Genomic DNA, 13,571 nt, shown 5'->3' on the forward strand with positions numbered 1-13,571 from the left:
TCCCGGGATGAGGGAGGGATGTGTTTGTTTGTCTGTGTGTGTGTGTGTGTGTGTGTGGAAGGACGGAGGCATTGAGGCTCGCCGCCCCCCTGGGAAAGAGTTTTAGTCGCCCGTCAGGGATCCTCTCGGTATCTGATCTCCAAACCCATCGTTGTTTGGGATGCGAGCCGGGTTCATGTCGTTGTTGCGGAGGAGCCTGGTCTTCCTGGCCGAGTAGGTGAGCGAGCGAGTGAGAGCGAGACAAGACATATAAGTCGGTCTCCCTCCAGGACTCCCTCGGTTGTTCTTTCCCCAAGGCCCAGCCATCTAGTCCCTCTTTAACTATATACAAGCCTTTTCACAAGGTCTTTTTTACTAAATAGCTATACATTCTTTCGTTCTTCCCGTGAGCTCCAGCTAGCTCCCACACAAACCACAAAGATGCGTGCATCTTGGACTCTCGCTTTCATCTCCCTTGCCGCGGCCGGCTGCGTCAAGCGTGCCCCCGCCGGCGGTCTGGTCGACGGCACCGACGGCACCTACGACTACATCGTCGTCGGCGGCGGTACCTCGGGTCTCGTCGTGGCCAAGCGCCTCAGCGAGGACCCGAAAGTCTCGGTCCTCGTCCTCGAGGCCGGCGGCTCGCTCGAGAACAACGCCAACGTGACCAACCCCCTCGGCTACGGCCTCGCCTTCGGCACCGAGATCGACTACGCCTACCAGACCGTCGAGCAGAAGTACGCCGGCGGCAAGCCCCAGACGCTGCGCGCCGGTAAGGGTCTCGGCGGTACCTCCACCATCAATGGTAAGTTCTTTTTCGCTGCTGCAAGCACTATACCACCGAGTATATAGACACAAGAACATGTGACTAACAAACACAGGCTTGGCCTACACCCGTGCCGAGTCCAACCAGATCGACCTCTGGGAGAAGATGGGCAACGAGGGCTGGAACTGGAAGAACCTGCTGCCCTACTACGTCAAGTCGGAGCACCTCGACGTGCCCAACGCCGAGCGCCTCGAGGGCGGCAAGATGACCTTTGACGCCGCCGTGCACGGCAAGGAGGGCCCCCTCAAGACGGGCTGGCTGTACGGCACCACCAACAGCACCCTCGGCGCCACCCTCAACACCACCTTTGCCGCCATGGGCGTGCCCTGGAACGCCGACGCCAACGACGGCAGCATGGCCGGCTACACCGTCTACCCCTCCACCGTCGACCAGGACCTCAACATCCGCGAGGACGCGGCCCGCGCCTACTACTTCCCCATCCGCGAGAGCGCCAAGAACCTCAAGGTCATGCTCAACACCGAGGCCCGCCGCCTCACCTGGAAGACGGCCGCCGGCAACGGCACTGCCGGTGCCGCCCAGACCGCCGAGGGCGTCGAGATCATGACCCAGGACGGCAAGACCATGGTCATGAAGGCCAAGAAGGAAGTCATCCTCTCGGCTGGCGCCCTCGTTTCGCCTCTGCTGCTCGAGAAGTCGGGCGTCGGCAACAAGGCGATCCTGGCCGCGGCCGGCATCAAGTCGGTCGTCGACCTGCCCACCGTGGGCGAGAACCTGCAGGACCAGGCCAACAACGGCCTCAAGTTCGGCATCGCCAACAACTTCACCGAGACGGACAAGAACGCCTACGTCGCCTACCCGACCGCCGAGCAGGTGTTCGGCAAGGACAACGTCGCCGCCGTCGCCGCCAAGGTCAAGGCCGCCCTTCCGGGCTACGCGCAGCAGGTCGCGAGCGTCAACGGCAACGTGACCAAGGCCGCCGACCTCGAGAAGTTCTTCAACATGCAGTACGACCTCATCTTCGACGAGGCGCAGCCCAACCCCATTGCCGAGGTCCTCCTCTACCAGCAGGGCGGCGTCTGGGACTCCGAGTACTGGGGCCTCCTGCCCTTCTCGCGCGGCAACCTGCACGTCACGGCGGCCAACGCGTCGACCACCTCGGCCACGGGCGCCAAGATCAACCCCAACTTCTTCATGCTGGGCTGGGACGTGACCCAGCAGGTCGGCGCCGCCAACTTCATCCGCCGCATGTACGGCACCGCGCCCTTCAAGGACGTCGTCGGGCCCGAGGACACCCCCGGCCTCAAGACGGTCCCCGCCGACGCCGACGAGAAGGCCATGGGCGACTGGCTGAAGCAGAACTACCGCTCCAACTTCCACCCCGTCGGCACCGCGGCCATGATGCCGCGCGAGGTCGGCGGCGTCGTCGACTCCCAGCTCAAGGTCTACGGCACCGCCAACGTCCGCGTCGTCGACGCCTCCATCCTGCCCTTCCAGGTCTGCGGGCACTTGGTCTCGACCCTGTACGCCGTCTCGGAGCGTGCTTCCGACCTGATCAAGGCCTCGGCTAAGGCTTAAAGGGCCTACCCTACAGGGCTTAAAAATGGCATTCCATGGAATGCACATGTGCGATGAGCGATGAAAATGGGTTTCTTGGTTGTTTTAGCCGGGCTATACTTTCGTGTATAATTATTTTAAAAGAACCATATAGACATTTGTGATACCACCATAGACCATTACAATTATCAAAAAAAAAAAAAGAAAAAAAAAAAAAAAAGAATAAGAATCTTCTCCTACGAGAAGGAATTACAACGAGTAAACTGAACCACAAGGTCTTGGTTTAAACAATTAGTATCGATTAAAACTACACTCACTATACACTCGAAAATGCCCCCCCCCGCTGGGCTATTGGCCTTCTCTGAGATTGCCCCAAACCGCTAGCAACCATCTACCGACGACTACGACCCGCCGTAGGCCTGTGGCTATGTGACTGCTGATCCCGCTGCTGATCCCGCTGCCTGGCCTCCTCCTTCCACCTCCCCACAAACTCGTCCATCTCAACGTGCACGCGCACCCCCTTCTCGTACAGCGTGCTATAAACCGACCGCAGCTCCGCCGAATCCAGATCCCGGACCAACGTCCCAAACGCCTCCATAAACACCTCCTTGGACCACGGGCACCGCTGAATGGCCCGGTAGAAAACCTCCTTGGCTTTGGGCCGCAGCTCCTTGGTCTCGCGGCAGTACCGTGTGTACGAGACCCACAGCCCTACATTGTGCTTAGACCCAGGACTATCTTCCAAGGCGTGCTCGAACGCGGCCCGCGTCGAGTGCGCGTTGCCGGACCGCATCTCGTGCCGGATGGCGAAGACCCGGGCCGAGGCGCCGTCGTGCGGTTTCGTTAGCACGACGTCGGTCAGCAGGGAGCGGACGCGGTCGTCTATGCTGAGCCGCGTCTCCTTCCAGCCGAAGAGGGTGAGGAATAGGGTGTTGTCCGGGAAGAAGCCCAGGAAGGCCGCGGCCTGTTCGCGGAGGAAGGCGGGGCGGTATGGTCTAAATTGGGACTCCTTGTCAGCATTATACAGAATACAGAGGAATTGTTCGAACCGATAGAAAAAGATGCTTACCCATGGCTGATGTGCACATATAAGAGCTGCGCCGCGAACTGCAGCAGCCGCTCGTGCCCAGCATCGGCCGCAAGCCCCCGGGCCTTGAACTCGTCCGAGCACTTCGCGACGACCGCCATGGCCGTTTCGATATCGCCCTGGCCCTCTCCACGCGGCTCTTTGCCGCTCTGCTGGGTCAAGTATTGCAGCAGAACCAGCGCCTTGGCGTAGAGCGAGGCGACGGTAGCGTTCCCTTGAGAAGTTGAGTATTCGCAGTTCGAGGTCAGGGTCTGTCGGGTTTTGAGAATCCATGCTGGCGAAGTCGGCTCCGTTACAGTGGATTGGGTCTCTTGGCCGGCGAGACAGAGTCTGGACAGACTCGTAGCCAGATCGCCGTGCTCGAGTGCCATCCATGTCCAGGCAGTAGAAAGCTGGAGCTTCTCTTCGTAAGAAAGACTTGGCAGCTGGAGCGCGGCAGTAATGACGTTGGAAGCAACGGTATGGTTGCCCGCACGGAACTCATAGTTGGCATACCCAATGTATAAGTCGATATTGGTCGGGTATTTCGTCAGCAAGGCCTTGGCCGCCTTCTTCCCGTCGGTCTTGGGACTGCAGATGTCAAAGGCCAGATGATACGCCGCCAGGTCACTACGGCCACGGGAGCGAGCGAGCTGTTTTAAGGTGTTGGAAACCAGCTGAAGCTGGCCGTCGTTGGTGAGGGCGCGGACGGCTGAGCCCAGGTAGTTGAACCACGCCGCCGTTGGAGGGAAGAGCACTTCGGTACTCGGGCTGATCCGTTGGTGGCTCTGGGGGAATTCAAGGGGTTTGTTTGCGGCGCCTTCGGTCTCGGGGGTCTCGCTCAAATCTTGCTTCTTGCCGCCAGAGTGAATCAGGCCGTTCGTGTCGAGCAGTCCATCTCGGACCAGTAGATCGCTTAAACTGCCGGAGCCTGGCGCAGGCGGGAGTTGGTGGAATATCAAGAAGGCAGAGATCAGCTGTTCTTGAGCGAATTGCAACGCGCTGTGGGGCACGTAGAAGAGGAAATCCTCTATATCGGTGTACATGACCACTCGGTACGGGTCGTCCTCGGTACCTTCATCCATAGTCCGGGCTGGGACTCTGGCATGAGAGCTCCGGTGCTGTTCCGCCGCCGCCCAGGCCTTGTAGGGGTCCCGGGTATGCAAAGTAGTGCCGTTGTCAAAGGCGATTGGCTCCGGGGGTTCTTCCGTACCACCGTTCGTATCGAAAGCTGCCCAACCTTTGGCGGAGTCCTCGCCTATCCGGGCCACTTCACTCTCCCAGAAGCCTTGGAAGCTCGGGGGCACTGTCCTTGTGTTATTGTTGGTGTTGTCACCTTCAGCCATGCTTGTTGGGCGACAGAAGTGTAGCTCGAGAATCGCCTGCCAGGATGCGGCTGCGAGCTCGTAGTAGCCGCTCTCGGCGACGAAGCGGGTCAACCTAGTAAAGACAATGACGAGCTGGGCATATAGATCTTGATCGACAGGCTCCGATCCTTGTGCGTGCAGCGCAGCTTTTATCTGCTGCATCTTGCTGATGTACAGCAGTTTCATGTCTTCATACCGCAGACCCGACAGGCTCGTCTGCCTGAAATCCACGTAGGCTTTCCAGATGGCAAAGCTGGAGCTGTGCTCGCGAACAACATCCTCCCAGCGCCTCGCCAGGGCCTTGGCGTCCCATATCTTGGCCCCTTCCACCATGGTGCGCAGGAGCAAGGTCTCCCGCTGTTCGGGCGATGTGCAGTGCGACAGGGCCTTCTCCAGCATGGAGAGCTTGATGTCGGCAAAGCTCCGGACCTCGGCCGGCGTTGGTCTCCGGCCGTCTCGGTCTTTGATGTGCAGCAGGGTATCCTGGTGGTCTACCAATGCCAGCCAGGCGTCGATGTCTTCTGGGTGTTGTCTCGTATGCTGCGACAGCTGCACGGTCCTTGCTTTGATGGGGTCGTCTAGATCCCTCGCCCGAGATTCTCCAGCAGCGTCGCTGCCGTACTCTTCGTCGCTGTCGGAGAACTCGTGCGGTTTGGATTTCCCATGGATGGATCGGTACGACGGCCCCTCCTCGTCGGAAGATGCGCCACTAGCATCTGACTCGGGTCTCTTCCTCTTCTTGGAAGAGCCGGCGCCGCCCAGTGGAAGGAAATCCTCGGAACCAGTGTACGTCGCCGCCTTCTCGGCTCGTACCCTGACGACCTCTGCCCCGGCGCGACGAGAACCTGCCAGCGGATGCTTGCGCCCACTATTGAGTGCGGACCCGCCGCCGCCGCCTTCGTAGAAACCCCGGATGGTGAACTCGTCCCGACTCCCCAGCTGCTCGACGCGGATGAGCCCGTCGGCGCCCAGGATGTGACCGCGCCCGTACCGCCGGTACGCCGGGACGTCGTAGCGATTGTTGCCACCGTATCGCCTGATCAGTGGGTCCCCGCGCTTATCGACCACGAAGTTGTCCCTGGAAGATGCTTCAGAAGAAGCCACGGCGGTTGACCTCCGCGGGAGATCCAGGCTTTCCCTGCTGGGCGGTGATCGTTCATCGTCATGGTGGCGCGATCGCTTCCCATCGGATCTGCCGCCATGCTCGTCATGCTGCCTAGGACTTGAGTGTCGATCACTGCGGTGATGATGACTCCGCGACCTTCCTTCCTTGGGTTGGTGGCTCTCTTTCCTATCTTGTTCCTTGGTGTTTCTCTCCGAGCGGCCTTGGTCGTTGGCGGGCACCACTGCCGCCTCAGTCGTCTTTGGTTTGAACGACGAGAACGTGGGAACACGCGATGACTTCTGCCCCTGCTTGGACGACGACATTGTTGGCGATGCAACGTCCCATCATATCAAAAACTTCAAGGTTTGCATTCAAGAACTTGGTATAAGTCTCGTAGATGGGCGCATTTAGGAAAGAAAAGTGCAGGTGCTTGTAGTGAATGAACAATGGCGATGGGAACACTGAATTGAAGGTCCAAGCTTTTACTGTGCAAACACAGTGTAAAATACTGTACCCGGACGGTCAATTTCCCCCTAGAACCTGCCAGATGGGCTTCCCTTCACGGCTTCTGGCGTAATTGAATTCGGTCATCATTACTTACTCATTGCTTGCATCAAAGTCTGTTTCTAATTTCTATTGAATTGAAAGAGTGACTACTAGCATGGTTCTCCATACACCCAATCGTGAGTCGCCCGGTGTTCACCTACTCGTAACCCCTTTTGATGGGAGATACCTAGACGTGTACAACGACAGCTTTATACGCGTATTTTAGACCTGTTGGCCATTCAAATACACGACTGAGTCCTTCAGGAAAGAACAAGCGAACCAATAATCCTAAAATCGCATGTTGTATGAGTGGGGGGGGTGGGGGGTATCTTCCAATCGCAAACTTTCCCTATCCGTCCACCCTTATTATATGTATCATCTTTACTTGGTCCAGAACCATCCAGATGAAGACTTCTTCTTCCCACCTTCATCGTTATCTGCGCCCTCATGGTCCTCTGCCCCTGACCCCCACGACCAGTTGAATGCCTTGCTGGCCGCGTGCTGACTCTGGGTCGTGGTCTGCACCGCGACGCCCTGGGCGTTGTAGCGCGTCGTCCTGACGGTCTCGTGGGTCATCAAGGGGCCGACCTTGCGGGTCACGGACCTGACCGTCTTGCCTCCGTCCGGCTCGGGGAACTCCTCGGTCCAATGCGCATTTTCGTTGGGCTTGGTGTTGTTGTCGCCGCCGGCTGCCTCTCCTTTCTGCGTCGTTGTGACATCACGGGTACCTACTGCTGGGGTGTCATCCATGGGCGGCGGCGGCGGCAGACCCAATAAGCCGCTTCTGGGTTTCCTGCTGTTGTTATTGCGCGCGTAATCCGATTCGACGTTGCGGTATAAGTCCTCGTCCGTGTCGGCGTCCCGGCCGGGGCGTTTAACGACCTCCCACTCCCTGTTCTTTCCGAAAGCCGAGTCAAGGGCTTCTCTAGTGCCCGACACGAGAGATTGTGCCAACAGATCGGGAAAACTGTCATCCTCGTCCAGCAGCTGGCCGAAGAACGGAAAGGGAGACGTCAAAGACGAGGGACCACCAAGGCCGCGGAGCTGGCCAAACAGGCCCTGCAGGGTGGGCGACCCCAGTAACATCCGGACCCGCCTCCACGCCCGCTCCTCCTCGCAGGCGGCGGCGTCGCCGATGTACTTGCGGATGAAGCCCTCGGCCTGCGTCGCCGTGAGCTCGCGCCGGAACAGGTCGCTGGTAGCAACAGTAGCGATGCGCCGGGCCGCGGGCCGGAAGGACGCGGGCGGGAAGTAGGCGTCCCACAGGCGGCCGCGGCGGTCCAGGCCGGACGCCCACTCGTCCCAGGGCAGCATCCGGTCGGCCCACACGTTGAAGGGCGATTGTGCGAAGAGCTGCATGTCCCCGTCCGTGCGCAGGTCCTCGCTGGTACCGGGGACCAGCCGCTTGGGCGTCTCCGTCCGCAACGCGAGCTCGGCGGGGTCGGCGAGGGGCTGGTCGGAGCTCACGGCCAGGAGGTCCTCGAAGGCGTCGCGGAAGGTGAACTGGCCTTCGCGGTGGTAGCCGCCGGAGGAGAGGACGTCCTTTGGGAGAGGGGCTGGGAGGGTGTACTGGAGGTGGAGCGGGGAGTAGGACGAGTATTGGACCCATGACTTTACTGTCTCGTCGCGGAGGCTTTGGGAGATGGCCGACTCGAGCGTCGCCATTTCTTGCGAGTTGGGACTGGCGTTGTTGGCACTCTTGTCGACAGCGTTGGTCAATGCACCGTTGATGTTGTCGTCGGAGTTGGACGTCGTCGGCCATGTATCACGCCAAGCGTGGCTTCCTCCCGCTTCATCTTGAGGTTTGTTCGATGAAGAGGATGGCGAGGACCAGATATTGCGGACGGTCTGGGAGATCTGGTCGTCTACGCGGTGCTTGAAGCGCACGAAGGGGTTGGTGGAATCCGGCTCACTCGGCATGGCGGTGGTTGACGGCCCGCGTGCAAGAAGATTTCAATGTCGTCAGGTTCGAGGTTCAAGGTGGGCTGCTGTTACTTGTGGTCATGAGTGCTCGGGTATTCAGAAGATGCAGTGGCAGTGATGAAGTGAACTGCAAACTGCCAAGCGCCATGTACAACTGAAGAAGCGGCTTCAAAAGATTGCTAGCTTCGACGCACGAGAAGTGGAATTGATCAATTGACTGATGAATCAGGCTACGTATGATGATAGAACGACCACGAGGTTGATGGAAAGCTCTGGCAACATGGAAGTTGGAAGATCCGGGATGGCGAGGTACTTGTATTAGTAGAATAACAAGCAGCTGAGGTGGGGTCAAACCGTCGTCAAGAGCTGGACGCTGTATTAGTTCGTACCTCTCTGTCCATGTTGCATCTCCTCCGGACTGCGTAACACAAACACCGAACTCGCATGGCTGGTGGCGTGCAGCACTTTTAATTCAGGTAAAAACATTATTCCCTTGGTTTCAGCTCGAAATCAAACGCTGGGGAGGATGGCGACAGCTTCCATCTTGCGAAGAGCTGCCCATTCTTTGAGATCAGCAGTTGTCTTGCCATAAATCAAGTACTGTAGATGCAGGGCAGGCAGGTGCCACTACAGGCTAACCTACAGCTACAGGGCTGGCACCGGCCATTGGGAATTGGAGCTTTCAGCTGAACCCCACTCTTAGTACGCACTACGGAGCCCATGCCACGCTGCAGCTCAGCCTTAGGCTTAGGGAACTTTCCTCGATTGAAACCCCTTTCTCTACATACCAGAAGCTGACCTGGTTGGTACCTTGCGGGCCACATCCGAATGACGAAACTGACGGCCCGGACCTGATCGCCAATACCACCACTCCTTGACCGATTCCCGCATCGCATCCAAGATCTCTCGTCGATTGTGCACGCTGTACAACGTGTACAACATCGCGCCACGTCCTTCTTTCTCTCCCTCCCCACACCCGTTGCGCCAGCCCGAAACACTGCCCACCTTGTATGCGATGGAGCGTTGATCGCGACAGAATCACGCCACGACCCGAACCCGCCAAAGAGAAGAAGATGCGCCGCAGCCAGTATGGCTTCTACCTGTCGACTGCGCTTCTAGTCGCCGCGAACCTGCTCATCCCAGCCGCCATCTACATCTTCGCAAAGGGTTTCTTCCCCTACAAACCTCTTCTGCCTGGTCTCGCCCAGTATGAAGCTCCGAAGGATGAGCCACAGCCGGCGCCACCTTTCGACCGCCTGGTCTTCATGGTCGTCGACGCGCTGAGGAGGTAGGCAACTTTGGTTTCGCACGCGCCGGCATCCTTGCTCCTTCGCTGACAGACAGGTGTATAGCGACTTCGTTTACACGGACGGAACAGGCTTTCAGTTTACCCAAAGGTGAGCCGTGCGCAATGCGCCATGCCTTATACTTGTTTAACCGCCTTCTAACTTGCTGGCCCAGCTTGATCAAAGATGGCGCCGCCATGCCCTTTACCGCCCATGCGACCTCCCCGACCGTGACCATGCCCCGGCTGAAGGCCATCACCACCGGCTCCATCCCCTCCTTCCTCGACGTCATACTCAACCTCGACGAGGCCGACACCAGCTCCACCCTCTCGACCCAAGACTCCTGGCTCGCCCAGATGAAGGCCAAGAAGACGGGGAAGCTGCTTCTCTACGGCGACGATACTTGGCTGAAGCTCTTCCCCGACACCTTTGATCGGGCCGACGGGACTTCGAGTTTCTTCGTTTCGGTAGGATGACACTGCAAAACATAGGCTGGATGCAGACAACAACAGGCTGACCAGGCACAATATCAGGACTTCACCGAAGTGGACAACAATGTGACGAGGCACATCACGTCGGAGCTCCGCCAGGATGATTGGAACACCATGGTTCTGCACTACCTCGGCTTGGACCACATCGGCCACAAATCCGGACCGCGCAGCGTGAACATGGTACCAAAGCAGCGCGAGATGGACGGCATCGTCCGGGAAATCTACGAAGCCCTGGAGAGCCAAGCCCATCTCCAGTCGACGCTGCTGGTGCTGTGCGGAGACCACGGCATGAACGACGCCGGCAACCATGGCGCCTCGTCGGCGGGAGAGACGTCCCCGGCGCTGGTATTCATGTCGCCCAAGCTGAAGAGCATTGCAAAGCCAGCAACGGTGCCGGCTCCGTTCGACGAGGACTTCCAGTATTACGCCAAGGTCGATCAGTCGGATCTGGCGCCGACTCTGGGCGCGCTACTTGGCTTTCCGGTACCCAAGAACAATCTCGGGGCATTCATACTGGACTTCTTGCCGTTTTGGCCGAATCGTAAGAACCGCAGATGAGATCTTTTCTGAGTAGAGCTTTTCTGACATGGGATATAGGACGTGACCAAATGCATTTGCTACTTAGCAACGCCAAGCAGATATTCGACATTATTGTTGCTGCATCAGGTGTATCGCTGACGACTGAATACGCGGGCTTGGTATGTGGAGACCTAGCCACCGTGGCAGAAGACCTCGCATGCGAGTTGCAGAAGATCAGTCAGTTGGCCAACACTCAAACAAGCGATGACGATCTGAAGGAACGGATATCTACGGTTCGTCGAATTCTGACCAAGAAGTAGATGGGGATATACCCTGCTAACACATTAAAAGTGGCTCCAAAGGGCGCAGGAACTCATGAGCAGCACGGCTAGCAATTACGACATGTCGAAGCTGATCCAAGGAGGCGCAACTGCCGTTGTGGCCCTTGCTCTCGCAATGGCATCACTGATCATGGTCGGCGACATCCGGTGGAACTTGATCCCCTTCGCCGGTATCACCATACTGTACGGCATCATGATGTTTGCCAGCAGCTACGTCGAAGAGGAACACCACTTCTGGTACTGGTCTGCTTCTGCCTGGCTGTTCTATGTTACACTTTCAAGGTAAGGACTACCCACCCAGTAGAAAAGGAGGAAAAATTCTCAACCTAGCTGACAACAAAAACAGAGCCAACAGAACGAAGCGCACACCGGCCGTCATCGCCAGTGTGGTTTTGGTAGTTATGCGCCTGATCCGAGGCTGGAACCAGACCGGCCAGAAGTTCGCGGGCGAGCCCGACATAGTCAAGCTCTTCATGACGAGCAACCCGCAGCTACTCTGGTCCTTGTCGTTCCTGACGTATCTGACCACCGCCGTCAAACTACGTCACAGACTCGGACGCGGAGGACTGCCGCGAGCTATTACAGTGCCGTTCGTCACGGTCCTGATCACGCTGGCCCTGTCCTTCAAGGTGGCCTTCTGCAGCGAAGACTCGCCGGAGCTGATTGAGGGCTTCATGAAGACGGTGCTGGGATTCCTGGGCGAGGCGTCGCTCGTCGGCCGGGCTCAGGCTGTGTTTGCTGGGATCGCCGTTGGCATGGTTTATCCTGTGTACTGCCTGCTCACTCAGCCCTACGGAAGGTCCCGATTAAACCGTAAGTGCCCGCACTCATGACCTTGAATACACACGGCAGGAAGCAAGTATATGTTTTGGTCCAGTATCGCTTACCTTTTTTACCCCTTACAGACACGAAGACGCTGCATCACCTCTACACGGTCCTGGCCCTGACGCAATCGCGCGTGACGAACCTGCCGCTGTTGCTGCTGTTCCAGACCCTGCAGTTCTTCCTGGAGCGGCTGGACGAGCCAAAGCTGGAGACGGCCGAGATCAGCACGACGTCGCTCGTGCTGCAGCTGGCGTCGTTCTTCGCCATGGGCGGGACCAACGCCATCTCGTCGGTCGATCTGAGCAACGCATACAACGGCATCAGCGGGTACAGCGTCGTGGCCGTGGGGATCTTGACGTTTGTGGGCAACTTTGCGGGGCCGATTTGGTGGGCTTCGGGAGTGAATGTGCTGTTGTTGCGGCGCAGGCTTGCATCAGGACCGGCAGCACCAGCAGTATCAAGAGCAGCAGCAGCAGCAGCAGCAGCAGCAGGCGAAGGCACGAGTAGCAGCGGTGAGAAACAACAAGGAGGTGGCACCAGCGGCGGTGGCGGTGTTTACTACCAGCAGCACATTGCGCTGTGGACGGTGTTCGTCACGGCCAGCCTGGGGTTCGTCATGGCGGCGTGCACGGCGCTGCGGACACATTTGTTCATCTGGACGGTGTTTTCGCCGAAGTATCTGTATAGCATGGGGTGGAGCTTGGGGCAGCATTTGTTGGTGAATGTTGGGATGGGAGGGGTGTTGTATTGGCTTGGGACGAGGTGAGGTTTCTTGAGGTTTATACATGGTCACTTAGGTACCTAAACTACCTACTACTTACTTAATCTCCGAGCAGCTGGTGTAGAGTGTACAACATTTAAAGCTAGATACCTAGACGGCATTAAACGCTTTCTATAGAAGTCACCGCATACCGCTTTATACCCACATAACATGCCAGAATGCTTGACAGTCCAAATTGCGCGCATAACCTCAGCAAGTGTTGGAAGCCGAAATGGGATGATTATGTAACATGGAAGGATTGCGAACGGCAGATTATCTTGCGATGCCCATTGCGCCATCTTAGCAGCATGGAGTGACGATTTTGGAAAAGGGCGCAGAAGGGAATGAAATTATTTCCATTTGCAGCTTCGGAGTCAGGGGTTGGGGCTGTTGGCAGTTGGAGAGCAACAGAGCTGTCCAGAAAGCTGTCCCCCGAGAGCTGGCCAAGGAGCGTGGAGCTGGGCTTTCTAGAAGTTACCTAGAACGGACTCTAGCGTCGTTCGTTGCTTTTGATTCACTGGGGCTTCGAAGCAGGGATGGGCCGGATTGGCAGATTGGGACGATGCGGAAAAGAGGGCAAACGACTTTGCCAAGACTTTGTTTTATCCCGACACTCGAATCCATGCAGCCTGCCATTTATTTCATGGGGGCCCTTCACGCTACGGACCACGGTAGATTCCTGGGCGCCTGGCGCGCGCGGGATCGCATCCGGCTGTTGAACCGACGCCAAATGACGGAATGCTTTAAGCTTTTAGCAGTTCGGACACGTTTTCGCAGAAAGTCACTTGATCTGGGGACGGACAGGCGCAAGATGGGCATGTGGTTGTGGGATGGTGGTGGTGTCATCCGCGCATTATTTTTGTAGGGTTTCTTCGACGTGAGAAGCAAACAAGTGGTTTCTGTCAACAATGTTGCTTTTCTATTGGCGAGATCACCCCATCTGGGTTTGCTTCGTTGCGACTTCGAGGCTCGAGGGGGGTGTAGCGAAGGAAGGGGACACATCGACGGCTTCTTCGGGCCAA

At 57.7% G+C, this 13,571-nt stretch overlaps 4 protein-coding genes across 4 annotated transcripts; 2 read left to right on the forward strand and 2 right to left on the reverse strand.

Annotated features, from left to right (window-relative positions):
• Positions 1-420: 420 nt before the first annotated feature.
• On the forward strand, positions 421-2,341 carry PG986_015048 (Glucose oxidase; the record flags this gene model as incomplete). Its single annotated transcript, XM_066851270.1, has 2 exons — positions 421-784; positions 861-2,341. The coding sequence occupies 2 exons, from the start codon at positions 421-423 to the stop codon at positions 2,339-2,341; spliced, it is 1,845 nt and encodes a 614-aa protein (XP_066692359.1).
• Positions 2,342-2,711: 370 nt separating this feature from the next.
• PG986_015049 (NRDE-2- necessary for RNA interference-domain-containing protein) lies at positions 2,712-6,181 on the reverse strand (the record flags this gene model as incomplete). Its single annotated transcript, XM_066851271.1, has 2 exons — positions 2,712-3,315; positions 3,390-6,181. 2 exons carry the CDS (start codon positions 6,179-6,181, stop codon positions 2,712-2,714), a joined length of 3,396 nt encoding a protein of 1,131 aa, XP_066692360.1.
• Positions 6,182-6,785: 604 nt separating this feature from the next.
• On the reverse strand, positions 6,786-8,324 carry PG986_015050 (uncharacterized protein; the record flags this gene model as incomplete). The annotated part of the gene is made up of 1 exon (XM_066851272.1): positions 6,786-8,324. The coding sequence occupies one exon, from the start codon at positions 8,322-8,324 to the stop codon at positions 6,786-6,788; it is 1,539 nt and encodes a 512-aa protein (XP_066692361.1).
• Positions 8,325-9,349: 1,025 nt separating this feature from the next.
• Positions 9,350-12,555, forward strand: PG986_015051 (GPI ethanolamine phosphate transferase 2; the record flags this gene model as incomplete). Its single annotated transcript, XM_066851273.1, has 8 exons — positions 9,350-9,615; positions 9,668-9,724; positions 9,789-10,080; positions 10,126-10,645; positions 10,702-10,916; positions 10,975-11,246; positions 11,311-11,777; positions 11,870-12,555. Coding segments are annotated over 8 exons (2,775 nt in total), but the record flags the coding sequence as incomplete, so codon positions are not given.
• Between the last annotated feature and the right edge of the window lie 1,016 nt (positions 12,556-13,571).

Source organism: Apiospora aurea (genome assembly GCF_038362705.1).
Source record: "Apiospora aurea strain CBS 24483 chromosome Unknown utg000011l_segment0_segment0, whole genome shotgun sequence".
NCBI lineage: Eukaryota > Fungi > Ascomycota > Sordariomycetes > Amphisphaeriales > Apiosporaceae > Apiospora > Apiospora aurea.